This window comes from Remersonia thermophila, chromosome 7, assembly GCF_042764415.1.
Source record: "Remersonia thermophila strain ATCC 22073 chromosome 7, whole genome shotgun sequence".
Lineage (NCBI taxonomy): Eukaryota > Fungi > Ascomycota > Sordariomycetes > Sordariales > Chaetomiaceae > Remersonia > Remersonia thermophila.
The window spans coordinates 1,185,503-1,212,358 of record NC_092223.1 but is presented as its reverse complement, the minus strand read 5'-3'; the positions used below and the strand labels follow the sequence as shown (position 1 = coordinate 1,212,358).

The 26,856-nt window shown below is 60.3% G+C and overlaps 9 protein-coding genes across 9 annotated transcripts; 6 read left to right on the top strand and 3 right to left on the bottom strand.

The window, feature by feature from the left end:
* Window positions 1–722: 722 nt before the first annotated feature.
* On the bottom strand, window positions 723–3,294 carry VTJ83DRAFT_7303 (uncharacterized protein; the record flags this gene model as incomplete). Its single annotated transcript, XM_071014111.1, has 3 exons — window positions 723–831; window positions 905–2,396; window positions 2,499–3,294. The coding sequence occupies 3 exons, from the start codon at window positions 3,292–3,294 to the stop codon at window positions 723–725; spliced, it is 2,397 nt and encodes a 798-aa protein (XP_070863520.1).
* An 842-nt stretch (window positions 3,295–4,136) lies between these two features.
* On the top strand, window positions 4,137–5,442 carry VTJ83DRAFT_7302 (uncharacterized protein; the record flags this gene model as incomplete). Its single annotated transcript, XM_071014110.1, has 2 exons — window positions 4,137–5,337; window positions 5,405–5,442. 2 exons carry the CDS (start codon window positions 4,137–4,139, stop codon window positions 5,440–5,442), a joined length of 1,239 nt encoding a protein of 412 aa, XP_070863519.1.
* A 568-nt stretch (window positions 5,443–6,010) lies between these two features.
* Window positions 6,011–7,154, top strand: VTJ83DRAFT_7301 (uncharacterized protein; the record flags this gene model as incomplete). Its single annotated transcript, XM_071014109.1, has 5 exons — window positions 6,011–6,067; window positions 6,167–6,185; window positions 6,254–6,512; window positions 6,593–6,730; window positions 6,806–7,154. The coding sequence occupies 5 exons, from the start codon at window positions 6,011–6,013 to the stop codon at window positions 7,152–7,154; spliced, it is 822 nt and encodes a 273-aa protein (XP_070863518.1).
* A 1,145-nt stretch (window positions 7,155–8,299) lies between these two features.
* Window positions 8,300–9,021, top strand: VTJ83DRAFT_7300 (uncharacterized protein; the record flags this gene model as incomplete). The annotated part of the gene is made up of 3 exons (XM_071014108.1): window positions 8,300–8,409; window positions 8,606–8,732; window positions 8,851–9,021. The coding sequence occupies 3 exons, from the start codon at window positions 8,300–8,302 to the stop codon at window positions 9,019–9,021; spliced, it is 408 nt and encodes a 135-aa protein (XP_070863517.1).
* A 1,639-nt stretch (window positions 9,022–10,660) lies between these two features.
* VTJ83DRAFT_7299 (uncharacterized protein) lies at window positions 10,661–12,260 on the top strand (the record flags this gene model as incomplete). Its single annotated transcript, XM_071014105.1, has 2 exons — window positions 10,661–10,898; window positions 10,957–12,260. The coding sequence occupies 2 exons, from the start codon at window positions 10,661–10,663 to the stop codon at window positions 12,258–12,260; spliced, it is 1,542 nt and encodes a 513-aa protein (XP_070863516.1).
* A 917-nt stretch (window positions 12,261–13,177) lies between these two features.
* VTJ83DRAFT_7298 (uncharacterized protein) lies at window positions 13,178–14,086 on the bottom strand (the record flags this gene model as incomplete). The annotated part of the gene is made up of 1 exon (XM_071014104.1): window positions 13,178–14,086. One exon carries the CDS (start codon window positions 14,084–14,086, stop codon window positions 13,178–13,180), a length of 909 nt encoding a protein of 302 aa, XP_070863515.1.
* Window positions 14,087–17,837: 3,751 nt separating this feature from the next.
* On the top strand, window positions 17,838–19,396 carry VTJ83DRAFT_7297 (uncharacterized protein; the record flags this gene model as incomplete). Its single annotated transcript, XM_071014103.1, has 3 exons — window positions 17,838–18,354; window positions 18,408–18,547; window positions 18,605–19,396. 3 exons carry the CDS (start codon window positions 17,838–17,840, stop codon window positions 19,394–19,396), a joined length of 1,449 nt encoding a protein of 482 aa, XP_070863514.1.
* Window positions 19,397–20,960: 1,564 nt separating this feature from the next.
* On the bottom strand, window positions 20,961–22,607 carry VTJ83DRAFT_7296 (uncharacterized protein; the record flags this gene model as incomplete). The annotated part of the gene is made up of 3 exons (XM_071014102.1): window positions 20,961–21,118; window positions 21,204–22,190; window positions 22,262–22,607. The coding sequence occupies 3 exons, from the start codon at window positions 22,605–22,607 to the stop codon at window positions 20,961–20,963; spliced, it is 1,491 nt and encodes a 496-aa protein (XP_070863513.1).
* A 2,447-nt stretch (window positions 22,608–25,054) lies between these two features.
* On the top strand, window positions 25,055–26,587 carry VTJ83DRAFT_7295 (uncharacterized protein; the record flags this gene model as incomplete). Its single annotated transcript, XM_071014101.1, has 4 exons — window positions 25,055–25,115; window positions 25,254–25,462; window positions 25,531–25,824; window positions 25,886–26,587. 4 exons carry the CDS (start codon window positions 25,055–25,057, stop codon window positions 26,585–26,587), a joined length of 1,266 nt encoding a protein of 421 aa, XP_070863512.1.
* Window positions 26,588–26,856: the final 269 nt, after the last annotated feature.

Below are 26,856 nucleotides of genomic sequence, written 5' to 3'. Positions count from 1 at the left end.
ACCGCTGTTGACACTGCTGGTGCGATAGTTTTACGGGGAAAAAGAAACAAGGGGGCGTGAGCGTGTGGGTACATGGGATGTAACACCGCAGGGGTCGTGGGCTTGGGGCTGCAGAATGTACGGTGTATGTACGTATACTATAATAGTAGTGTAGAAAGGATTCGCCTCAATCCATGCTGTGCATCCAGTACGAAATAACGAGGGTTGTCTTCTCGCAACTGTCCACCTTGGGCGGTTCGGGGTTAAGAGAGTAAAACTCCGAGTAGGATGCGAAGGGCTTGTTGCTCTTAGGGAGGGCGGCTTTTTGACCTTCCAAGGCGCCATTGTACATACAATTCCAGATCGAATCACGAAAAGACGACGAAGGGGAATGTATGGACCGAAAACGCGATGACGATGGTTACACGCAGGTTCGGAGTACTGAGAACGAAACGGGATAACCAGAACCTTAGATCCCTCTGAACCCTTGTCGGCATTGATTTATAATCCAACGTGGCATATCTACAAGCATTCTGAACGTAAGGAACCTTGCTCCTGGAAATCATTCCGCCTTTTGGGCCAAGATGTCAAGAATACCGCCCCCTCCCCCCTTTCCTCCCCGCCCTCCCTCTATTGCAAGTGATCCTGATGTAAGTAGGAAAGTCTCAAGGAAACCATGAATCAATCGAAATCACACCACGAAAAAAAAAAAAAAACGCCGCCCAGAAACAGCGAGCATTCGCTCACTCCGAGAAGTTGGGGATCTTGGACAAATCGCAGTCAAAGCTTCGCTCCCACGGCTTGGGGGGCAAGACGCCGGCCGCAAGCCCCTTTTTGTAGCTCCATTGCGGTCTGTCGAGGATTGGTTGGATGGTTAGCGACGTCAACAAAGCAAAGACAAAGACACAGACCAAGGAGAACGTACGCATCCTCGGTGTCCCACACCCAGTAAAACCACCCCCAGCCCTTCTCAAAGCTCGACATCTGCGCCTCGGCAAACATTCTCAAGAACTGCTTGTACTCGCCGCTCCACCGGCTCGGCGGCGCGTTGGGCCCGTTGCAGCTACACGAACGATCCTGCTTCGGGCAGCGCGGCGTCGTCACCTCGCTGCTGCTGCTGTGCTCCCCGGGGCTCTTCATGACGTAGGTGCCCGTCCAGCGGTTGCCCCAGCCCACGTTGGTCAGGTGCTTGGCGCAGTCCGAGTCGGCCTGGGACCACTCGGCGACCATCGTCGGGCCGAAGCCCGTGGCCGGGTCGAGGCTCTGGAGCGTCTGCGCCGTCCAGTCCTCGCACACGTAGCGCACCTTGGCGGTGCGGTTGAGCACGATCAGATCGGCGTTGAAGATGACGTACTGGTGCACGTCGAGCGCGGCGCCGGCGAGATGGGTCAGGTCCCCCTGCCAGTTGTCGAGCCCGCGGAAGCCGTCGCCAAAGACGACCACGGCGTCGCGCACGCCGTTGCGCCGCACGAGCTCGTGGGCCTCCGAGGTCCACCGAAGCACGTCGGCCTCGTTGAGGTACGTCATGCGCGGCTCGTTGGCCAGGCCGTAGTGGCTGATGACGTTGCGGTAGCGCGGCTGCGCGAAAAACTTGGACAGCCGGTCGTGGATTTCCAGGGAGCGTTGGCGGTTCAGCTCGCCGTCGGTGCCGTTGAGCCAGCCGATCTCGCCCAGCCGTCCGCTGTGGTTCCAGCCGTTCTGGCTGCCCGGGAGGGCGTGCAGGTCAAGGTTGACGCGCAGGCCGTAGCGGCGGCACCACTCGATGCCGCGCAACAGGTAGCGCCAGGCGGTGCGGAACAGGTACGGATCGCCGTCGTAGGTCTGCACGGCCCAGTAGGGGAAGGGGATGCGCACGTGGTCGAGGCCGGCGTCGCGGATCTCGCGGAACGTTTGCTCGGTAACAAACGTGGCGTAGTGCTTCTCGAGCACTTCGGCACACCGCGCCGCCAAGTGCCGGCACAAGGTGTACTCGTCGATGATGCCCAGGCGGGAATCGTAGTTGAACAGCGACGGCGTGATGAAGGGCTCCACCGACAGCCACCCGCCCACGTTGACGCCGCGGGCCGGCCGCTGCATGTAATCGCCCCACGGCTTGTTGAGCGGCGGAACGTGGTCGTTGGCCTGCGCCGAGTCGTCCCAATCCGTGAAAAGGCCCATGACAGGCAGGTCGCCCACCGTTTCGTCCGTGTAGGTGAGGTTGAAGTCGGCCGTGTCCTTCCAGACGAAAGGATTCAGCCACGATGGTGCGCCCTTGGGCACGCTGTCCGGCGACAACCCCTCCAGGTTGTTTTTGCTGTTGCTGTTGCTGTTGCCGCTGCTTCCACCGCCGTTTTGCTGCTCCCTAGCCTTCGGTATCGTCACGGCGCCGACGATGATGACGATGATGGCCAGCACGCTGCACGCGACGATCATGATGCCTGCTGCCGTTAGCACCACCCAACCCCTCCTTGAACGGAGCCCCAACAAAAAAAAAAAAAAAAAGAAAAGAAAAGCAAAGAAAAGGGGGGAAGACCACATACGCAGCTTCTTTTTCTGCTTATACCACGGCACCTTTCCGCCACTCCACGTCCCTTCGCTCTTCTCCCTCGTCACGCTATTGGGGGGATCGCTCCCCCTCCACCCGCCTCGCAACCCCGTTCGCACTCCGCCCCCCCCTCCTCCTCCTCCTCCTCCTCCTCCTCCTCCCGAACCTCCATACGCATACCCTTCCTCCAGAGCCGGCCCGCTCACCACCCTCCGTCTCGGCATCTCCCTGCCCTGCGCCCGCGCCAACCTCGTCGGCGACGCATCCACCACCTCGTACGCACCCGCATCGATCCTCTCGGCTCTCCGCCTCCTCTCCCGCCTGGCCTCCCGCTCCCTCTCGGCCGCCTCGCGCTCCCGCTCTCGCGTCCGTTCCCGTTCGCGCTCTCGTGTCCTCTCCCTCGTCCTATCCCGCTGCCCTCTCCTCGCCGCCGCGGTGTTCGCCTGGTTCAGCCTTGCCAACGCCGCCGCGGAGAGCGGGGCGCCCGGCTCGGTGGTGCTGGGACGGCGCTGCCGCTCCCGCTGCCTTTGGCGCTGTCGGCGGTAGGCTTCAGCGCCGTCTTCGTTATCGTCATCGTCGGAGGAGGAGGAGGAAGAGGAAGAGGAAGAGGAATCGGGGTCGCGAGCCGGGACGGAGGTGTGGCGGTATCGTCTGTCGCGGTCTCCGGAGGGTGGCGGGCGGGATCGGTCACGGTCACGGTCGCGGCTGTAGTTGTGACGGGCTTGAGAGTGGGAGCGGGAGTGCGAGCGGGAGTGAGAGCGTTGGCGCGTTGCTGAGGGTGAGCGGGGCATGGTGATGTCCCTGGGGTCTTCGGGAATGTGAGATTGTGGCTTGGCGGGTTGTGTCAGGCAAGAGTTGGGTTAGGAATGCATATTTTGGGACAAGTGTGTGAATAATCGAAGATAACAGCCAAACGATCGATCTGTGGTTGGAGATGGAGGACATGGATGTTTTGGAGATTGACCGATTGACATCTGCATACACTGCACACACATCGTCTTTGAACTGCCGCGCCGCTTCTTCGGCTTGGCTGTGTCTCAAGTTGCCGAAAAGTAAAGAGTTGGCGGTGTTGCCGAGCAACAGCTCGATCCCACGTGGCTTGAGGGACGCCAAGCCCCGAACCGAACTGGAAAGACGTCATCGTTCAGGGGCCGGCACCATCCAGCGGACGGGAACAGTTGAGGTGGTGGTGTTGCACCGTATCAGGGCCTCGAATAGGCATCTTACTGTGTATGTATATTCAAACGAATCATGCATGCCAAAGTCATTGTCTGCGTCTTGCAGAACTCCCCCATCTACCCCGGTTCCAATCCCCAGATGTTGCTTCAGGGTCCTCCATGTCACAAGACCAACCCCCCACCCCCCCCCCCCCCCGGGGCTGGGCCTGGAGCTACACCGAGTAGATATGCTTGGCAAGCTCCGTGCCCGGGGCCCAACAAAGCCGCTGCAAGCCGATGCCACCAGCATCTCGGCGCAACGCTGGCCTGGCCCGAACTTCATCTCCGCCTTGTTTTCTTTGTCGAAACGCTCGCTCGATTGTTTGTGCGGTCGTTGTTTTCTTTTTTTTTTTCCTGGTCAATACCTGTCTGCTTGGCCTGAGGAGAGGACCGCGGCGACTTCACCTTTGGCAGCCATGACGAGTCCTTCATCCCTCCGCGCGTTCTCCAAGGCATTGGCCCCGAGAGGAGCATCACGGCGGCTGCTCCGCGCTGCTTCCTCCTCCATCCCCGCCCTCTCCCCAGCTCACCGCCGCAGCTACTCGACCCATCCTCCCAACGCAAAGCTCAACCTCCCGACCGACTACTCAACAACACCGCTCCTGGCCCACTCCCCCCACGCAGCGCTGGGCAACCCTGAGCTGCCCCCCGAAGTACGCAATGGCACCACCAAGCGCATGAACCTCTTCCAAGCCGTCAACGACGCCCTCTCCATCGCGCTCGCCGAAGACGAGTCCGTCCTGGTCTTTGGCGAGGACGTGGCCTTTGGCGGCGTCTTCCGCTGCACGGGCAAGCTCGCCGAAACCTACGGCGGCGACCGCGTCTTCAACACCCCGCTCACGGAGCAGGGCATCTTGGGCTTCGCCATCGGCGCCGCCGCCCAGGGGATGCGCCCCGTGGCCGAGATCCAGTTCGCCGACTACGTGTATCCGGCGTTCGACCAGCTGGTCAACGAGGCGGCCAAGTTCCGGTACCGCGACGGGGCGTGCGGGCGCAGCGCCGGCGGGCTGACGGTGCGCATGCCTTGCGGCGGGGTGGGGCACGGGGCGCTGTACCATTCGCAGTCGCCCGAGGCGCTGTTTACGCACATCCCGGGCCTGCGGGTCATCATGCCGAGGTCGCCGCTGCAGGCCAAGGGCCTGCTGCTGGCGGCGATCCGCAGCAACGACCCCTGCGTCATCCTGGAGCCCAAGATCCTGTACCGCGCCGCGGTCGAGCAGGTGCCCACGGGCGCCTACGCGCTGCCCCTGTCCAAGGCCGAGGTGCTCAAGGAGGGCAGCGACGTGACGGTGGTGTCGTACGGCCAGCCGCTGTACAAGTGCGAGGCGGCGCTGCGGCAGGCCGAGAAGGACCTCGGGGTGTCGGTCGAGCTCATCGACCTGCGCACCATCTACCCGTGGGACAGGGAGACGGTGTTCCGCAGCGTGCGCAAGACGGGGCGCTGCTTGGTGGTGCACGAGGCCATGGTTAACGCCGGCGTTGGCGCCGAGGTCGCTGCTGCGATCCAAGAAGATCCCGAGACGTTCCTCCGCCTGGAAGCCCCCGTCGCCCGCGTCGCCGGGTTCAGCATCCACACGCCGTTGATGTACGAGGCGTTCAACCTGCCTGACGTTGCCAGTACGTGGTTCCGGAGCTTGTGGTTTTTTTCTGTGTTTGTTTGTGAGTGGGCGCTGACAGACGTTAGGAATTTATGACAACATAAAGAAGGTGCTGGAGTATTGAGCGACCGATCCTGGTGTTTTTTCGTTGGTGTGTTCTAGGAGGAGCTTGCTTGAAGGTCACCTCTTAAGGTCGAGGTCGAGGCCGACCCAAGGTTTGCATCATGACAGGCATGGCGTTGATGGCGAGGCGCATGGCGATGAGAGAGAAGATGGGACATGGCATTACAACGGGGGAGGTTTTTTTATGTATCTAAACCTACCTGATACCTGTCTGTTTTTTTTTTTTTTTTGTTCCTGGTGTTAGTTGAGCATCAGGTACCTACGGTAGCTCTACTGGATATGCAAGAGCATGATGATGACCAGTCCGCTGGAGCTCAAACCAGACGAACTTGAAAGCCCCTGTCAGTCTTGGCATTTCCGCATGCCACCCTGATGTGCCCCGCATCCTCCTGGGCTCCGTTTCAACATCAACCTCCCTCGATCCGTAAGGTACCTAGCTAATACAGACACCTGCGATTCCGAACATCGCCATTTGACGACGCCACCCCTTCCCCCTGTCCCTAGATACTCCAGGTACTCCCTTAGATTGAGCTGCCTCGAGTCGATTCGCCGGACTCGACCTAGTTACCATGGCCTCCGCCAAAGCTATTGTTTCCTCCTTCGTGGAGGGCGCCCCGCCAGGCGAGGTACGTCGGCGCCCTACGGGCACTGTTTTCGCAAGCCCCGTAACCTCCTGCTCTGCTCCTTGACCCTCAGGGCGTTTGCTAACACAACCCTGCATCCAGCTAGCAGATGTTCTTGCAGGCACGTTGCCCACCCCTTCTGCGCCGCCGTCCCGCGAATGCTTCTGACCTGACCGACGCCCCATGCAGACATCAAAGCCTTGACCCTCTCCAGCCCGCATCTGGTGGACGAGCTCGGCCCGGCCTTCAAGAAGTATAACGAGGAGCAGTTCGCCACCGTCAAGCTGCCCGGCGCCAGCCAGCCGGTCATTGTCAGCTCCCACAACTCCCTGGGCGGCGACCGGTACTACGACCTCGAGAGCTCCGTCAGCTTCGGGTTTGACCACGCCACGCAAAAGGCCAGCGCCGTGGAGAGCTATGTCGCAGAGGGGGAGGCGGTGGACCTAGCGTGAGCAATTCCCGACAACGGACGGCTTGCAGGGACAGCGAAAGGAAGCACCAGGAGACGCTGACCCGGGAGGCTCGCAGGAAATCCATCCTCAAGGCGCTTTCCGCCTACGTCAAGGAGCACTATCCCAACGCCGCCTACGGGGTCTACCCCATAGAGAACGACTCCAAGGTCGCCATCATCATCGTCGCAAACAAGTACAGCCCGAACAACTTCTGGTACGACCTGGGACCCCCTCGGCCCGTCTCTCTTTTCCTCCCGTCCATCGCGCTAACCTCCCCCTTCCCGCCCAGGAACGGACGCTGGCGCTCGCTCTACCTCTTTGACCCCTCGTCCTCCTCCCTCGAAGGCTCTATCAAGGTGGACGTGCACTACTACGAGGACGGCAACGTGCGGCTTCTGACCAACAAGGCGGCGACGGCATCCGTGCCGTCCGGGACCGGGCAAGCCGTGGTGCGCGAGATCGCGGCGGGCGAGAAGAAGTACCAGGAGGAGCTGAACCGCAGCTTCACAAGCCTCAGCGAGGGCGCCTTCAAGGCCCTGCGCCGCCAGCTGCCGGTCACGAGGCAGAAGATTGAGTGGGATAAGGTTGCCAGCTATAGGCTTGGGCAGGATATCGGCGGGGGGTCCGGGAGGAGATGAGAAATGTTGGTGCTAGGTTGTGGTGTGGGCAGGCACCCGAATGCATAGAGTTGGAGAATCCGTCGACGTCAAGGGCGGTTCACACGTGAACCCCATTCACACTGACGGGGCTGCTGTGACGAATCTTGTGTGTACCAAGTAACTATGCTGTACTGGTGGTAACTGTGAAAGGGTCGGGACGGGCCACGCCAGCATCCTTCGATGCGATGCCGAAAGAAATTTCCGACGGGTGCACCGATTACGCCGGTCCCTCTCCGCTGATAACGTCAATCGGGGCGCATGTGGGTTGGGGGGGAGGGGGGGGGCGATGCTCACCCGTCGGTGCGGGCGGGCCGGTGGGCTGGGACCGGGGAAGATCCGAACCCGGCCCCGTCAGCGGAAAACGGTCGCCGGGCCACTCCGTATCGCGGGGAAAGATTTCTGGAAGCGAGGAGAACACGTCCGGTAGGTACCAAATGGTGCGGCTTGCTTTTTCCAACACCTCGCCCACATGCACTCCTTGAACACATCATTACCTCCACCACCACCACCACCGCCACCAACCAGCCTTGGATGTAGAATACAACGTTGCTGCCCGCCAGCTTGGGAAGTCCAGAGAAACCGGTCCTGCCAAAATCGAACCACATGCGCATCCAGGTTTGGACGAATCAGCGCGCGGCGAGGACAATACAGATGGATCCTGATTGGCTCGTGGGCTGCCTGTGGGTCCCTGGTCCTGCCAAGTCGTCCCTCGTCGGATCCGCTCCGCGGACAGCACACAGTGGGAATGCCCGGGATAGTTGTCCTTCCGGGCCAGGGGCTCTCAACAAAAGCTGAGTCGCTGGCACTCCCCTGTCATCTGCCGCCCGATGGATTCTTTACTGTCAGACCTGGGACTGTGACTTTTTTTTTTTCTTGTCCTCCCCCCCCCTTTCCTTTCCTCCGCTAACCACTCCCAACCCACCGCCGCCGCTGCGCTTCCATCACGACAAGTCGTGCCCCAAGTCTCTGAACTCTTTTGGTAGGCTTCGCTCCTTCCAGCACGTCTATCGCAAACGCCCAGACGTCGCGCGCACCTTGGTCTCGTGCTAACAGGCGACTTGTGGAATTTCAGCTGCTCGCGTTACTGAGACGACAACTCCTCCACACCAACACCGACAGTCAAGATGGCGTCCCTCACCTACCAGGATGTTGCCGAGCACAACACCAAGAAGGATCTCTACGTCGTGATCCACGACAAGATCTACGACATCACCAAGTTTGTGGACGAGCACCCGTAAGTGTTGACCTCCCGCGCGGTCCTTGGGCGTCGCTTTTGTAGGCTCGTCCAGCCAGAACCTGCCTGCTGCGTTTCAGCTCCCTGGACGAGCTCCCCCACCCACACCAACACACACCTTGGCTCCTCTACCCCCGTCGCCGGCGAAAATAACGCAAGCGAGCACATGCTGACATGTTGGCTTTGCGTCATACAGCGGCGGCGAGGAGGTCCTGCTCGACGTGGCTGGCCAGGACGCCACCGAGGCTTTCGAGGATGTCGGCCACAGCGATGAGGCCCGCGAGTCGCTTGAGCAGCTCAAGATTGGCACTCTGAAGCGCAACGTAAGTGCAGACACACGTCCCTCGTTTTCCTCCCCCGAGCGGGGACCGGCAACCCTATGCGTGCCGCCCCGACGGCCAAGAATCAACCGCAGCTGACCCCTGGCCTCTCTTTTCTCAGCCCGGCGACCCCAAGCCCAAGACTCCTGCTCCGGGTGCCGTCGCCCCGCAAGCCAACACGACCACGGCGGGCTTCGGCACTGCCCTGTACGCGATCCTCCTCGTTGGCGGTCTCCTGGGCTACTTCGGCTACCAGTACCTCCAGCAGCAGCAGGCCGCTCAGTCTGCTTAAAAGCCTTCTTGCGTCGTTGCGGATGGCACAGCGGCCGGCGAGAACGCATTCGGGGCAGATGTACTAATGACGATGGGTTTTCTTTTTGGTTCTGTTCCGGCGGGTCAAGTGCGCACGACGGAGGCGGCAGGCGTATCATCTCCCGGCCTGCCCGACCCCTGAGGTGATCTCGCCGCTCCGCTTGGATGAACCCCCCTGCCAGACGGTGCACAGCGCTGCAACGGAACGCATCCGTTTCAGGGAGTCGCGGCTGTCTTTGTTCTGCTCTTCCATAGCATATGGGTTATGGCTAATGAGTGGGGATGATGTTTGGTACGCTCACCCTCTCCGGCGTTGGCGAGGTGCAACAACGGCCTACGTTGGGCTTGCTCTGTGGTTCTTTGCCTGTCGATCTGGGACAAGGAAGCAGCCTGGCTTTTGCACACGCATGGCGGGGATGGTCGCACATAGGGTATAGGCGTTGTAATTGTGTGAGGTTGCAAAGTCATGTCTTTTCGCCCACGTGCGTGCTTGTTTCAGTTTGCGGCGGAGCTGGCGGTGTCTTGAAGTAACTATTATAGTATGCATGCTGTTCGGTTGCTCATCCAGGGCGCCGTACCATTTGTTCCCTCCCAAAAGGCCCAGCTGGCTAAGGTAGGTGCCTACCTACGCAGTAGGTAAGGTCAGGTCAGGTAGTTTATCATCCTGCCCCCCGATCCTCCGTTATCATCAGCACCTGGTGTTGCTTGTTTCTTTGTGTTTTTTTTCTTGCTGTTTTGGCCCGGAACCCTTCGATTCGTTTTCAGCTGGCCGCTCTTGAAGTTGAAATAGCCAAGTCAGAAATAACGTGCCTATTGCATGTAGGTACCTAAGTCATAACGCAATTGAAGCCCCATTCCAAAACAGCACTCACCAGAACCCGGGCCCGGCTGTCGGGCAGTATTATTCGGCGTCGGGTGGGGCCGAGCTCATCTCCGATCCGAAGGCCCACCCGGCGGGTTGTTTGTTGCTGCGTCCGCTCTCTCGGGACGCAGTTTGGGACGCAGTTCAGGCCGGCCGATCCGCTCTGCACCGATACCCTCTATCATCTCTCTTGACATGATCTGTGAGATGCACTGGTGGAAATGAGCGAAGCACCTCGTGGGCTTGCAGGGTACCGTATCCCATCTGCTCCGAGTTTCGAGAGAAGACGCTTGGGCTCCCTGAAACCCCAACTATTCCGTGCGACCTGGCTCAACGACAGACCGCCCGGCGCAGCCTTGCGCGGGGAACGGTCCAAGTCAGCCTTGGACGCTATTCATTCTAAAGGCCAGGGAGCTCCTGGAACGCCTGGCTGTAATTAATTAGCTCCTGCACCTCTCCGCCTCACTTCTCCTTGTACCCAATAGAGCGCGCAGCCCAGATGCGCCTGAACACGCTGGCTGCCTGGTGAGGATGAAGAGGAAGGGGGTCAGGTACCTAGCCCCGATTTTCGGCGGTCCTTGGCCTCGTGCATGTTTCCCGCGGGAGTCAGGTGAGGTACATCAAAGACCCGAGACGCAGTTCCCATCCCCTCCGGGGCGATCTGCGGTTTGGCATTTGCTCGCATCTCGGTGGTTCCGCCCGGGCTTGCTTCGTTCTCAGCCAGGCACGACGACGTCCTGCGCTCAAAGACAAGACCATGGACCCGAACAATGGCCGCTCCTCCAAGAAGCGGTGGAAGATATTTGGTGCCTTCAAGTCGGCCACCAAGTCGTCCTCCAGCAACCCCCGGACCTCTCAAAACGTAAGCCCTGGAGCTGGCCCTGTCCCTCAAGGGAAACGCTCCCATCTTCACGATGCCATCCGTGATCGCAATCTGGTTACGGTTCGTAAGATTGTGAAGGCTCATCCCCACGAGGTCCACCTCGCCGACGACCGTAAGTTCGGTATCCGTCCCAGGACCGAGTCAAGACACGGTGCTGACCGCCAGGACAGAGGGGACAACGCCTCTGGTTCTTGCTGTCCTTCTCGGCAACCTGAGCATCGCCAAGTTCCTCTACGAGTCGGGCGCCTGTCTGATGCCTCAGCATAACAACGACGAGTCCCTCATGTACTTGGCCGTGTTGCGGGAGAGCATCCCCATTGTCACCTGGCTCGCCGAGCTGCGACCTCCAGGGATGGACCACGCCGCATTCCTCAACGCCCGTGACCCCTCGGGCGCTGCAGCGCTGCACATATCTGTCGGGAAAAGCTTGATCGACAGCACCCGCATCCTCCTCGAGAACGGCGCCGACCCCAACGTCCTGGTCTGCGAAGCGCCCAGCGGGGTCTCGTTTGGCACCGTGTGCATCAGCAACAAGACCATTCCCATCGACAGAGCCGCTCCGCTAACGTTTGCCGTCGCAGAGGGCATCAACATTGATTCGAAGAAGCTCGTTGCTATGGTGAAGCTTCTCACACAGCACGGCGCGGCCACCAACATTCCCGAGGGCGCCTCCGGCGCCTTCCCCTTGCATACCGCCGTCTATCACGACGACCCGGCACTCATCGACGCCATCCTCGACGGCCCACTTGACCCGGCCTTGCGCGCCCCCGTCGACGTCGGCAGCACGCCCATGCACAGCGAGGTCATGCACGGCAGCACTCCGCTCATGTACGCCGCCACCCAGGGCAGATTCCGCGCCGTGAAACACCTGATCCTGCGCGGCGCGGATCCAACCCGCGTCAACAACTTCGGCGAGACGGGCGTGCACTGGGCCGCGACCGGCTTTAAGGGCCTCGAGCTCGGTCTTGACCCGGAGGGCAACGAGCATGTCAGGGCGGCGATCATCCGCATGCTCGTGCGCGGCACGGACGCGGGCATCGACGATGCCTACAACAAGGACAATGACGACGACTACGATGACGACGACGACGATAACGATAACGATGATGATGAGGAGAAGGAGAAGGATGGTGAAAGGACGCCCGCCCCGCGCTGGAAACCCTGCGACGTCAACATCCGGACACAACTCGGCTCAACCGCCCTCCACGCCGCCGCCTGGATGGGATGGCTGCGCATCACCAAGACCCTTCTCAAGCTCGGCGCGGACCCGTTCGTGATGGCAGAGGGCATCCATATCGAAACGGTGCAAAATGCGCGGGGGACACCGGCCCAGTATGCCCGGCTGAAGGGCCACTTTGAGTTGGCGGAGGTGATTGACAAGTGGGGGAGGAAGCTGAAGAAAAAGAGGGAGAAGGAGAAGAAAAAGAAGAAGGGAAAAGCGGAGGAGGCTGAGAAGGGTGCGGGGGCGAGCTAGGACCTACCTTAGGTTGTTTAAGTATCTAACGTATATGCCACCGGTTTGGTATCGAGGGAGGGGGAGGGAGGGGGTGTGGCTGTTTCACAGATGGGAGCGCTGCCGGTGCCGGGCGGTTGGATGATACTAGGAGGTTGTCTGGTTTGTAGGGGAAAGGGAATGCCCACACACACGATATGGGCAAGAAGAACAACAGAATGACAGATTGGAATCTTGGTTGGTTGGCGAGGCGGCTCTCTATGAGGTGGGAAAACCTCGAGAGGATCTTGTCTACCGTTTGTGCTCAGTTACTTGCAATCTCTTACCCTTTGCCACAACGTTCTGTATGGCGTCTGGAGAACCTTGAATTATCTGGCCATGACAATTCAGATGCCCACAGGACAAGAGAGCCGCGATAGGATGGGGTTTGGGTACGGTATGTTGACGGCGAGGTCAAGTGAACAAACGACAACCATGAGCCCCCACCAGCAGCATCAGGGCACATGGCAAACGAGGAATGGATGGATGGCCATTCCTCCGAGGAGATCGCTTCAATACGAAGCTCACAGTTGAGACTGAAGATGGCACGGCAGCTCTTGTTCTTGATTACAACCTGCTGTGCCTAGGTGCTCTTTTCATCAACAAGGGGAAAAGAAAATTCGATCCGCTCGCGAGCCGGACGAAAAACCTGTCGCCACCGTCTACATTGAAATATGTTTTGGAGTCCTGTACCATGCCATAAGTCCCTCCCCCCCCCCCCCCCCCCTTTATCAACCGTTGATAGTTGGAAAGCCAAAGCCAGTCTGCTTAGGAAAAAAAAAACAACTCCTAACGCCGTCCCATGCAATTCGTCGTCAAAGTTCCAGTCGCTAACCCATCCGAGCTCCGTCGCCCTTCCCTCACCCAACCGCCACCGCCGCCATCATCGCACAGCCCGCCTAGCGCTTCGTGTGCGAGTAATCCTTCAGCAACCCCTGCATGTGCACGTTGGTCGCCTTGCCCGTCCTCCTCTGCGCCTTCTTCTTCTTGACCGCCTTGCTGTTGGGCTGCTGCGCCGCCTTGACCGCCGGGTCCTCGGACGCGGGCTTGAGCTGCGCCGCCAGCAGCCTCGCGACCATGGACTCCTGGGCGGGCAGCTCGACGCGGAGGAACGCGTTGCGCAGGTCCTGGTCGACCTGGTGAAACAGCGACGGGTCGTCGGGCCACACGGTGCGGGCCGCGCCGTCCTTCTTGGCGCGCACCACCAGCACGCGGTGGTCGCGCTCCAGCTCGGCGATGGCGGGCTCGCACTCGGGCCAGCCGTCCTTGAGGTCCTTGACGCTGACGCCGCTCGCGTCCGTCTTTTGCTGCAGGTGCGCCAGCAGCGACGTCTTGTCCTTGACGCCCGGGATGGTGGGGCGGTGCACGTACGTGCCCGACCGCCACGTCTGCTCGCTCAGCGACGGGTCCGGGATCCATTGGATCTTGGGGTGGCGGCGCATCTGCTCGACGAAGAACTCCTGCTCCTTTTCCGGGCGCGAGGTGGCCGACAGGTAGCTGAGCACGGCGGCGCAGGTCTGGGGCTCGTCCTTGCCGCGCAGCCACGAGACGGCGTAGGCCATCTGCGAGATGATGCTGTCGCCGGTGCCGGTCAGCGCGGGCTGCGAGTAGACAATGTTGGCGGGCGTGTCGACGCGGTCGCGACGGGGCGTCGCGCTGCCGGCGGCGGCGGCCGAGGCGGTCGAGCCGACCGAGGGCGAGGGCGACGGCGGCGCCAGCGTGCGCTTCGTGCCGCCGGTGCCGAGCTTAGAGGCCGCGGCCGACATGCTGCTCAGGAACGAAGCCTGCTGGCGGTCGAAGTTGGACATGGTGGGCGGCGGCGATGGTATCGACCGTTTGGTTGAGCGTTGGAGATGGGTTGAAGGAGGAAAGGAAGACCTGGCGATTCAGGTCGAGCGACGAGCTTGTTCGGGTTGCGTCTTTCGGGCTCTGACTCGGATCGCTCTTCTTTTTTTTTTTTTCCGACCGGCGCAGATGTTCGGCGTTGTGGGCGTTGCTCGACCGCGACACCTAGGTCCTCAGGAACAAGACGTCGTGGTTGTGAGCCGCAAGCCAGGTCGCTTTGTCCTTTCTCGAGCGATTGAAGTTCCAAGAGCCGCAAGTCGCGACGAGGCAGAAGTGCCAAGATGCAACCCTCAGGATGCACCCGCTAGAACCCTAACCCGTAACGAACGTTACCTCGGACATGCTCTGGATGTGTGATTGACGCCACGCAACTCCCTTCACTGAGCTGTGGCCAAACTGTGGCTGGACCCTGCCAGCCAGCCCCAGAAACATCAGAAATTGGGTAAATGATTGGAACGGTGGCATCGATGACGACAGGGTCTGGGGTCTTTAGCTCTGAGAGCAGCAGCCCGATCCTGTCCGCGTAGCAACACCGATTGCCGAGATTGTCAGTCTTAGGTTGGGAAGGGGGGGGGGTGGTGGAAGCTTCACCAGGAGGATGACAAAAGAGCAGTCCCACAGCGGGCACGTTACATAGACGGATGAACTATCTACTAGTACATGTTGGTGGACGAGGTACTCCGCTGTGGAGAGCCAAATATGCACTTGTGTTTGAGCTTCTCAGTTGGCTCGTTGGAGTTTTGACAAAGACCTCGATGGGTGTTTTGGGCCAGGACTCATGGGTTGGTTTGGCAGCCTCTCCCCGTAACTATTATCTACAAAGTACCTGCTGTCGGATCCAGTCATCGCTGACAAACTTACCAACTGCGTTTCTTTTCTAGGTCATGGCCCAAGGGCCGTGACAAACTGCAGGCATGGTGATGACATGACCCGACATTCCCTTCTGGCTCCTCCTGGATGGTGTGTCTTCCGATGGAAGCTTGCATCACAATCTTCACTGTCGCGTTGCCGGTAGGCGCTCTGGCGCGGGGCGTTCGCTGGTCCTCGTCGCGCACTGATAGAAATGCGACGGGAGTCGTGATTCTGTTGGTCCAAGGGGGACATGACTTCGTCATTGGGATGCGTAGGTACTGGCGTGTCAAGGCGAAGGTCATCGAGGCAGTACCAGCTTTGGTAAAATGACCGTGGCCTGCCCTGCCTGCTTCAGTTGTGGTTTTCCGGGCGGCTGATCTCGACGCTCCAAAACGCAGAAAACCGCTTCCAGGCAGAATGCACTGAAGCACCCTGATTGCTCCATCTGCGTTGGTCCCGTCATTTGCTTCCACGGCTTCCTGTGGATGGCTGCACCTGCAGTCATGCCATGGGGGAGAGCCCCTTGGCTCGCTGATGCCGAGACGGGCTTCTGGAAAGGCCATGGAAGCTTTCAGCCCAAGCCAAGAAGCCAGCTTCCCCTTGCCAGCCATGGCCCGTCGGCAGGGGTCTCGCACCCACCCACGCAGCAAACCAGAGATCCGTCATTTTCATCGTGATGAAACCAAGCCAAAGGCGTGTGTTTTTGACAACCCATTCGGACATGAGCGTCTTGCCCGCATTATAACGTTTCCGTCGGAGGAGCGTGCCACTTCTCGTGTTCGATTGGCAAAATCACTGGGTCGATGCCCTCTTTCCCGAGCCTGGCCTTGAGCCAGCTTCCCTAGCCATTTGTGGCGCGTTTGATGCGACGCCTGTCCCCTCCCGCCCGCAGATCTCAACGCCAGAAGCTCTGACCGCCGGTAAGTCCCAGCAGCGCACGGACGAAATTCAGGGGGGGCGGTCGCAGCAACGGCCCTCCCGTTGGCGGGGGTTGCAATCGAAGCAGCAATCGAAGCCGTGGAAGGTCAGGGTTGCGGCTTAGCTTGTTTGGTGACGCGAGGACCGCCGGACGGCCAAGCTCCCGGTTGGATGATCTTCAGGGTCTTTTTTTTTTCGTACGTCCCGGAGGCATTATGATGCTGGACTGATGTCACCGCAGGTGGGCGTGATATTGCGCTAGAAATAGAAACAGAAGTGAAAACGGGGATAACTAGTGGAGACGAGAGGGAGAAGGCTGGGCTGTGAACCTGAGGGGGTTTCCCCCGGCGTTGGACATGGAGGAGGGCCACACACCACATGGCAGAGGTGCGTAACCCCCCGGACAGGAATCCGGGCGCAGATGGTCCGTGGCATGTCATGTTTGCGTGTTTCCAACGTGTCCAGGCTGGCACGCGCAGCTTGTGTAGAATCATGTCCGTGGGATACTCAAACTTCCTTCCAGAACTGCTGAGGCCCGTTGTTTTGTCGAGCGAGACCTCGGGGACTGGTTGCTTGCATCGATGCTCGAGAGCAAGGACCAATGTCAACCCTTCCCCCCCGGCACCGCTAAATCCGGCTGTCATGTTGTCTAGGCTGTGTTCCCAAATGGCTGGAGCTCCTGAGGATTTGTCATTCCTTGTGGTATTTGGCTGTGGGCAGCGCCTCCGGGTCATCCTCATCCTCGCAGAAAACGGGGTTTGTTTCTCGAGGCACCAGACTCCAACACTGGAAACTGGAAAACATGCAAAACCGCAGATGATGGCAGAATGACGGCATGGTCTGATGTCCGGAACTGCGGCTGGGAGATCGAATCCCAAGCAGTGGTGAAGTCGCCTCTGGGCCGGCCGCTCCAGCGAGTGAGGTACCTGCCCTGGGTCTTCCATGCTCTCGGAAAAATGAAGCGGGCCCGATCTGTTACCTGCAAGCCAGAAAGGTACATCAGCGTCCTGCGGATGGCGTTGTATTTTACGTGTACAGGCCGGGAGGATCCCTAACGCGTCAGCCAAGGCGGAAGGACCCACTTTCGTCTTGGGGCCCCGGCGGTTCGTTTCAACTTCCCCTGCAGAGCGTCCACCAAAGAACCTGCACTTTCTCACCTGCGTCCAGCCCGGGCTCTTTTCCCTCTGCTTTTATTCCAACTGCCACCCCATCAACAAACTTCCCCATCGTGTCCCTTCTGTTCTACCCGGTGATCCGCCCTAATACGTCGCCAGGCCCTTTCCCGAGTCGCCATCAATTCCATTTGGTTTGGCCGGTGGATCGATTCCTTCCAGCAGCCCACGACGTCATTCGAGCCGAGTCGTGTCGGGTGCCTTCGAGAGAACCCTGCTCCCGCGTGCAAGCACGCACCCTCCAACTTCTGAACCGTGCACGACAACGCCAAAATCGACCTCACCTCAAGTCCAGGTGCAAGTCACTAAGAGGCACGGGACTCGTAAAGGCTGGTCTGCACCGTGCCATCTTTTTTTTCCAAAGCGTCCTCGAGAGAAGATTTAGTCTGGGTTTCGAGTCTTGTTTTTTTTCTTTTGAGGTAAGGAAAATTCTGAGCATTTTGTCAGCCCCGCATCTTTCTGGTCGCCATTCTGCTTTTCTTCCCTTTTTCATCAACCATAACCATCTCCAACTATCTCAACCCATCTCAATTCTGCACCCTGCCATCACGACTCGCCTGGCTTCAGCATTTTTCGGCAGCGCCGCCGGCCCGCGTTCACGCCGGCACCCCGAAAACAGCTTGTGGCTTGCCAAGCGTCGATTCTTCTTTGATCTGTTTCTGTCGACTGTTTGGCTTCTCACCGCCAAAAATTGAGAACGCATCTGACTGTCATTTTCAGCCAACCCTGACATCGGGTACAAGAAGCGGCCCCGGCCTGCACAGCCCAGATCATGTCACAGTCGACCCCGGAGCCGGCTGGTGCCATGGGCATCGGCAGCGTACTCAACCTCCGAGGAGAGACCGCCGAGCACCAATCTCAGGAAGTTCAGCAGCTTGAGCAGGCTCAGCAGTCGCACGAACAGCAGCAACCGCAGCAGGTTGCTGCACCCGACCAGCAACAGCAGTCTCAGCCCGATCAGCGCTCCCTCCAGTCCCTCCAGCCTCTTGCAGGCGACAAGCCGGGCTCTCCCCACCCGTCCGAGCCGCAACGGTTCTCGGGCCCCATGAGCGCCTCGTACCCTTCTCCCACAACCATGGCGGTGGTGGGCGTTTCCGCTTCCATGCCTGCTCTCGGCATCCCTACGGGTCCCGTTGTCAATCATGAGATGCCGGGAAGCGTAGTCCCAGTGTTGCCGACGGCGGTTTACCAGCCATCCGCTGCCCAGCCTCCTCCGCCGGCCGTGAAGCAATTTCCTTGCAGCAGCTGCGGCAAGCCTTTTGCGAGACGTAGTGATCTCGCCAGGCATGGTGAGTTTTGATGTCTGCTTCCCTGGATTCTCGGTACTAAGCTGTTGCATCAGAGCGCATCCACACCAACAATCGGCCACACGTTTGCGACTATCCGGGTTGCGGCAAGCGGTTCATCCAGAGGTCTGCTCTGACCGTTCATCAGCGGGTGCATACCGGCGAGAAGCCCCACCGTTGCGAGCGCTGCGACAGGGTACGAAACGTCGCTTTCCTTTTGTCGGATGATGCCCACGACTAACATATCCTATAGTGTTTCAGCGACAGCAGCTCGTTGGCTCGGCATCGTAGGATCCACTCGGGGAAGCGGCCGTACACGTGCCCCTATGTGGACTGCCAGAAAACCTTCACCCGCCGTACCACCCTGACGAGGCATCAAAACCACCACGTCGGGACCGTCGAGGACGCCGCCCGGGCGCATGCCGAGGCCCTGGCCCAAAACGCCAACGCGGCCGCCGCTGCGGTTGCTGCTGCTGCCAGGGCCCAGTCGCAGCCCGCCAGCGAGCACACCTCCAGCCACGAGTCCCCCATGGCCGGCACGGCCTCGCCTGCTCAGCGTCCCATCTCCATGTCCCCGAGCACGGACCTCACCAGCATGAACAACATCCAGTACCTCAACAATACGATTCCTGCCCACCTGCGCGGCGACATGCACGTCGGAAGCCCGTCGCCCACCACATCCACAGGATTCAACAACGGCATGCGCCCCACATCCCACCCAGCTGCCTACGCTCCTCAGACTCTGGAGCCCAGCATTGAGCAGCAGCAACAGCAGCAGCAGCAGGGCCCTGGTAGCGCCTCGGGCAGCCCTCACATCGGCAGCGTCGGCTGGGCTTCGCCAGCTCCTGTTGGGTCTCCCACGCAGAGCCCCAACGGCAACGCCTACGTTTATCCCGACCCCGAGTCGTATCCGAGCGGCACCTCGATTGCGTCCATGTTCTACAATAGCGCTCTGGCAGCACGCCGCCCGGACAGCACCGAGCCAAGCAACCCGACCTTCGAAGCGAAGGGCCGTACGGCGGAGCTATGGGCCAACAGCCAATAGGATTGGCTTATTGAAATGGCTCTGACTTGAGGCAGCCGAGATGGGGATCCGGGCGGGTGGATATGCATGTGAGCGCGTGAACGAGCTCTCCGACCCAGCAACCTTTGGCGGCGTTTTGTATTCTGTCAGGAGGGCGAATCTATCCACCGGTCCTGGATCCAAGAGACTGGACAGTGGCTTTCGACCCAGCCATTTCTTTTCTTTCTGTTTGTTCTTCGTTATGTGTCACATAATAATGCGGGGTTCTGGCCTGGTGGTGTGGGTGTTATGGGCAATTTGCATCGGGGGTTGGCGGGCCTGCTTGGGCAAGGCGGGCGTTTTTCGTTTGTTTTTTTACACGCGGTACCTAGACTGGACATGGAACTAGGCGGTCTGTCTGGTGGATTAATGGATGGCGTGAACGGACGGGCAAGCAAGCGGGTAAATATCCTAGACGGTTGTTCAGCGGGGTTTTCTTTGGGAGAGGGGGATATACACAGCACACAGCACACAGCACACAGCACACAGCACACATCATCTTAGCCGTCTACCGGATGGACGTAATGGGCCACGAGCAGCGTGGCGTTTTAGCAAACTGGCTTGTTTGATGAGTTTTCTCCTCTGTGGTGCCTGTTCAGCCAAACATCAGCAGAAAACGTCGCCCATTCCTTCGACTCAGTCCAGACACCTTGGGGCGTAGGCAAGCCAGCTGAGCAGTCATGGGGGGTCACTGAAGAAGTGTGTCATTGGCACGCTGTTACCGCCGCGCTGTCAGCCTGGCTCCCACCCCAGTCTACCCGATGCTGCTTTTTCCCAGCCTCGCCATGACACATGGCTCCCCGCCGTCCTGCCCAACGACTCACACACATTGATCGTCCCCCCACAAAGTCCCAGCAGATGCTTTCACACACAGGTGGGTAATTCTCTGCTGTTCTGTATCCTGTACAACCCTTTTATGCTTTTCCTACATGCGGAACCCCCCCCATTTCCTGATGAAGCTTCTCCGCTGCCTTCAGCGCTCCATCCCGTCGGGGGATCCTTCGCTACCCCTTTTGTCACGCTTGTCGTCATTCCTCGTTTCCCCTCTGCCTTTCCCCCATCCCTACTCTTTCCTACCCTTCTGCTCTGACCATCCGTGCGTAGTTCTTGCGTCTTGAGGAAAACAACCATGATGGTGAGGGTCGTGGTTTCGGTACCCCGACGTGGATGGGAGCGACAAGCCTCTGGGGCTTGCCCCGAGTTAAAGAAGATAGGATAAGAAGAACAAGTTAAAGGAAATACGGACAATGACTGCTGGTAATGGTACACTGTAGAATGGAATGATAACGAGAAAAAGATAAATGCAAGGAGAACATGAGGAAGCCATGGCGCTCTGGCCGGCTGTGTGTGTGTGTGTGTGTGTGTGTGTGTGTGTGTGTGTGTGAGTGAGTGTTTGTGGAGGCGTGGAGGTGTGTCGAGGTGCGACGGATACAACAAGCTCATGTCGTCCCTCCCGTTGCGTTACGGTGGAACGTATATGCAGAAAAGCAAGTTCCTGTCGGATGAGCGAGCCTACGGGTCTAGATCGGATCCATACCAACGGCATCTAGAACTTCTGGAGCGCGTCAGGCGGGCTGACCCAAAAGGCCAGGGCGATGATCATGTAGAGCCCCAGGAGCATGGCACCCTCGAGATAGTTGGACTTGCCGTCCTGGACCGTGTAGGTGACGACCAGGACCGAAAGGCCGAACGCAATCGTCTCGACTGTTTGTACAAGAGTTAGCCACGGACTCCTCTCCCCACGCAACGCAAAGGCTGTGTTGTGCGGTTCTGTTTTTGTTGCACTCACATGTCTCAAAGTGCAGCGACATGGGCTGGCCGATCGCCCACCCAAGCATGACCAAGGCCGGCGTAACCAGCAGCGCGATCTGAATGCTCGACCCGATCGCAACGCCCATGGCCAGGTCCATCTTGTCCTTGATGGCCACGACGCAGGCCGTCACATGCTCGGCCGCATTTCCGACGATGGGGATCAGGATCAGGCCGATAAAGGTCTTGCTGATCTTGCCCGTCGCCACCAGGGCGTCGATGCTTGACACCATATAGTCGGCGCAGATCGAGATGACGAGTGTCGTCGCCACGAGGACGAAGGCGGCGGACCAGACGCCCAGGAGGGGTTGATGTTCTTCCTCCTCGACGTGGGCGCCAGACGAGCCGTTCTCGGCGCGGCGCTCGGGAATCTCGGGCTCGAACAGCTTCTTGTGCGTGTGCAGGGCAAAGTAGAGGTAGAGGACATAGAGAAGCAGCAGGACGATGGAGGTGCCGCGGGAGAGGACGAGGATGCTGGCCTGCTTGTTGTTCTCGCCGGATTGGTCGAGGACGCCGTAGAGGGCGGCGGGCAGGATCATGGACGCCGAGGCAAGCGTCATGAGGGAGCACGTGGTCTGGGCGGTGGCGGCGGTGAAGGTTTGCTCCGTGGCGTCGCCGCTGCGGTTGCGCATGTTGGCGATGCCGCCCAGGAAGAAGCAGAAGCCGAGGACCAGCAGGAGGTTGGACATGATGGAGCCGAGCATGGACGCCTGGACGACCTCGATCTCGCCGGCGCGAAGGGCGACGATGCTGACGATCAGCTCGACGGCGTTGCCAAAGGTGGCATTGACCAGGCCGCCGAGGGTATCGCCCAAGCGGGCGGCGATTTCTTCGGTGGCGAACGAGAGCACCGCGGCCAGCGGGATGATGGCGAAGAAGTTGAGCGTGAAGACCCAGGGGGCGCTCCACGCCCGCTCTCCGGCCCAGATGCCGAGAGGGACAAAGAAGAGGAGGACGTTGACCCAGCCTAGCGATTCGCTCTTAGCACGTGGGGCGGGCGGGAGAAGGACGCATTGGGAGCCCGGGAGAGACACGTACCACTATACAGCGTCACCTTGGCCACGTTCCACGCGAGCGCCGGCCACTTGACCAGCGGGTTCGGGCTGTCGATGCCCGGGCTGCTGCGGGGGTCGAGGAGGAGATGGCGCCAGAAGCCGGGGCTGGGTTTGGGCGGTTCGGGCCCGCGGTGGTTGCCGCCCATGAGGGGCGTGCGCTCGTCGTTCATGTTGTCCTGGATGCTGTTGGAGCCGTCGAAGCTCAGGCTGCCGGTGCTGGCGTGGCGTAGATGGCCCACGAACTTGACGCTAGAAGCTGCTGTGGAATTGGTCAGGCGATCGCGCTCTTCTAAGGTGTTGCCGTTGGAGTGGTTGCGGCCGTCGTGCATGACGACGAGCGCACAATGGGATAAGAACGGCAAGGGACGGCAATGGGTAGCGCTGGATGGTCAGAGCCGCTCATCTCGATTGCGCAGCTGGCTCTTCGCATGCGCTGGGGGCCGGCGACGGGGTTGTTGAGGTGGTCAAGGGGGAGTGAGACACAGGCCTCGGAGCGATTGTTTTGAGATGTCCGATGACGAAAGGGATGAGACGGGATAGAGGAGGAAGGGGGAGGGGCCCGCTTGGGGGGGGGGAGTGGCGAAGAACAAGAAACTGGTCTTGATACAAAGCCCAAGGAAGCGGCACCGATAAGACAAGACCCGTTGGGGCTGCTTTGTCTCAGAAACGACAGGCTCCCGGATGGATCGGAAGGAGAGGGCAGCAGCAGCAGCAATCACTCACCCATGACAACTGCGACGAAGGCGCAACAAACAAAAAAAAAAGTCTGATATTAATGACAAACAGGCTGCCGGGACGCAATGTCGAGGAAGAGAAAGGGCGCCGGTGCTTGGCAATGGCAGCCGCAGGACCAGATGCAAAAGGATGCCGTGCCAGCGTGTGTCTTGGGGTTGCACGGGTGCCGCGTGGGAGGAGAGGCGCACCGGCAGGCTGACTGCGACTGCAGGTGTTCGGTTTCGGGTGGGAGAGGTTGCAAACGGGGAAAACCGTTTTGGGGAAAAACACAGATGACCTGCACTGCGGGACCTGGCCTAGGTACACAGTAGTTGGAGGAGACCGTGCCGTGACGGCCAAACAGCCGGACCCACACGATCCACAGTGCGTTTCTCCGGGCACGTTTTTGGATCTGGGCGAGGGACTGGACCCCACGGGAGACGCTGCAGCCCTTGGGGACGGGAATAGAGCGGGGAGCGGGGGTGGGGATCCCCAGCGACGGCCCTACCGAACTAGGTAACCCGCCCACCTCAGTTGGGGGGGGGGGGGGGGGGGATTGCAGCTGAGCTGCCCGTGGGAGCTGACAGCCACCCGCACGCGAGCTACCTTCGCGTACTACTGTGTAGCAGTAACAGTACCTGATGTAGGTACCCAGTCACCCCGGGTCAGGACGCTACCATGTAACAGCCGGCTTCCGGCTTCTTCGGTCAGCTTCAAGGCATCGTTGGAGGTGGACTGCCCAAACCAGCGTGAACACGGCACACCACCGCTTTTGGGTATGGCGATGACAGCGTTGGGCTTACCGGAGTGTGACGGTGTGACGGTTTGGCTGCTGTCTCTCGCGACGCAATCTCGCTATTCGCCCGACCGTGCGATAAGGCAATGAAGGAGGTGAACCGCCGGGTTGCAACGGGAAGGGAGGCCTCCAACGACGGCTGCACGGCCAAGGCTGCACTCGGCTGGGTCGCGAGAACGCGAGCCGCGGGGCCCCAAAAAAGGCGATTCGGCCCTGTTAACTATGTAGTTAATACCTTACAGGAGCTTACAGGAGCGTGCAGAGCAAGAAACAAATGGCGTCACTTGAAGCTCAGGTCGAAGGATCTTGTCGAGCCTTGCATGGGTAGGTATCCGGCACTGCCTCCTGTACTGCGTACTGCGTACATGCATGCCCCCAGGCGCCTTTGGTCGAGATTGGCGGCACCGACTCGGTCAAATAGCTCCTTGACTCGATCATCCCGCGCCGCAAAGACGCCCCAAGAGACCACACCCGGGCCTGCTGATGGTTTGTTGGCGCAGCCTGAAACATGCTGATGTTGGGATTCCGTCACGGTCGGCTTGAGAGCGCCGTGCCAGGAGGGGGGCGATCAACAACACCCGACCTTCTGGCCGATGCGCCTCCCGTCACCTCAGATGTCGCCGACCCGAACGATTTCCTGTTCCTGTTCAGCCCCCTCCCCTCCCCCGACGACCGACTCCTCAATGCAGATCATCGGGATCCAAGATCGGGGGCTTGTCCGACCAACCCTCCCGTCCTCTCCTGTTTTGGCTGTAAAAGGGTCCGGTTCCATTTGAAGCCACTTGACGGGAGGTGATGTGATGACTTGCCCGATTCAGTAGGCCTGTGGCTGGAGGTGGTGACAGTTGGCGTCGACCGGCGCTAGCTTAATATAGTAGTGTATGTACTATACGTTCACGGGCGCTCGCTGGACCCTCCGTTTTGCGGGAGCGGAGCCGGGTCACCGCCCGCCGATCAGAGGGTCCAAGCATGCATCCGCCGGGCGAAAGGGGTCACTCCTGTTACGGGTCCAACCCGTTCATCTCAACACGAAGCAAATCCCAATCTTGTGCTGGGGACAAGCCGGTTCGCTGGGCTGTCTCTGACTGCGCATCTGGCTTTCCAGGTTGGCTTTTGACCCTCCTTTGTATTTTTCGTTTTGTTTGTTCCCCGGGTTCAAGGAAGACACGGGGTGCGTCATCGGGTTCCAGATTGCTGCTCCACGCCGAGCCCACTTCTCTGCGACACAACTCCCGTCCCGGCCGCGTCCCAAGGCCCCCAAACGCCATGGCCCCCAACGAGGACCCGATCCTTCGGCCCGGAACGGCCCCCACCGCCGATGATGCAGGTGCGTCGTGTTGCATCGCACCCGGCCCCACACCACGCTCCGGCCTCCGGGCCTCGTCGGGGGCCGGATCGCCGGGCACCGGCACGGCGCTCCGTTGTGGCCTGCTAACACCCCCCGTGACCGTCTCGTCGGCTCAAGACCTCGCCTTTCCCGCCGGCTCTCCTGGCCCCGCGCTCGCGCCAACGTCGGCAGAGGACGGGCTGCCCGTCAACATCGGCCACCGCGGCTACAAGGCCGCTTACCCAGAAAACACCATGGCCGCCTTCCAGGGGGCCGTCGCCGCCGGCGCTCACGCCCTCGAGACGGATCTGCACCTGTCTCGCGACGGCGTCGTCGTGCTGTCTCATGTGCGTCCGGGCGGCTGGGTGCGAACGGCTGAGGGGTCAAGCTAACCCGCCCGGGAAACAACCACCAGGACGCCACCCTCAAGCGCTGCTTCGGCGTGGACAAGCGCGTCGCCGACTGCGACTGGGCGGAGCTGCAGACGCTGCAAACGTTGCGGGCGCCGCACGAGGGCATGCCGCGCCTGGCCGACCTCCTGCGGTGGCTGGCGCAGCCCGCGCTGGATCACGTCCGGGTCCTGCTGGACGTCAAGACGGACGACGATCCCGACGAGATGCTGGCCGCCGTCGCCGCCACGCTCGAGCGCGTCCCGCTCCCGCCGGGATGCAGCCCGTGGTGGTCGAGGGTGGCGATTGGATGTTGGAACGTACGTTTACCCTTTTTTTTCTTTTTTTACTCTTTTTTTTTTTTTGCTGAGAGAACTATAGGACCAATACATCACCCTGACCCGTTCCCTCCTCCCCAACCATCCCATCTTCCTCATCGCCTTCTCCGTCATCCCGGCCCTCCGCTACCTCTCATCCAACACCCCTTCCACCGCCGGCTCTGACGCCCACCCTGGCTCCGGCCTCGACGACGGCGTGCCGCCCGCCCACCAGCCGATCCACTTCAACATGTACCAACCCGCCCTCGTCGGACCCCTCGGCGCCCTCTTCCGCCGCCTGGCACGGCGGCGCGGACGGCGCGTGCTGGCGTGGACCGTCAACGACGAACGGTGGATGGGGTGGTGCGTGAGAGCGGGCGTGGACGGGGTCGTGACGGACGAGGTGGCGCGGTTTTCACGCGTGAGGGGGCCCGATCGCCAGGAGGCAGGAGGGGCGGAGAAGGAGGCGATGGGGGACGAGGCAGCGGGGACGGCGGACGCGGGGCTCAAGGAGGCCCTGGACGGGAAGGACAAGGCGATGCGGGATCGCGGGGTCCAGGGGACGGCGGCGACACGCGCGCTCCCGGGATGGCGGCTCTACGTCAAGGCGGGGCTGATGCAGACGGCGGCGATGCTGTTGGCGCTGGTCTGGAGGAAAGGGGCTTGGCGCAAGAGCCGGGCGATGAAAGAGAAGAAGAAGAAGCACGCGAGGGGGGTGCATGGTAAGGCGGATGCCGTTGGTGCTTGCACGGAGAAGGAGGCCTAAGGAGCTGGGCGCCAATGCATTTGTGTGCCGTTGTAGGTGGCTTAGGGAGGGGAGGGGAACACCGGTATTGGTTGCGCTGGTATTGACTACCTACCTTACGTACCGGGCTTGATCTGAGGGACATTTCTTTTATTTGTTTTCATGCACTTTGTTTGCTTCGCACTGCATACGCCCACCCACCGCTGAGGCGAGTCTGGTTGTACGAGGAACCTGCTGATCTGGAGAACGGCTCCAACCCCCGTCCCTTTCGACGTTGCGCGGAAAGCCTT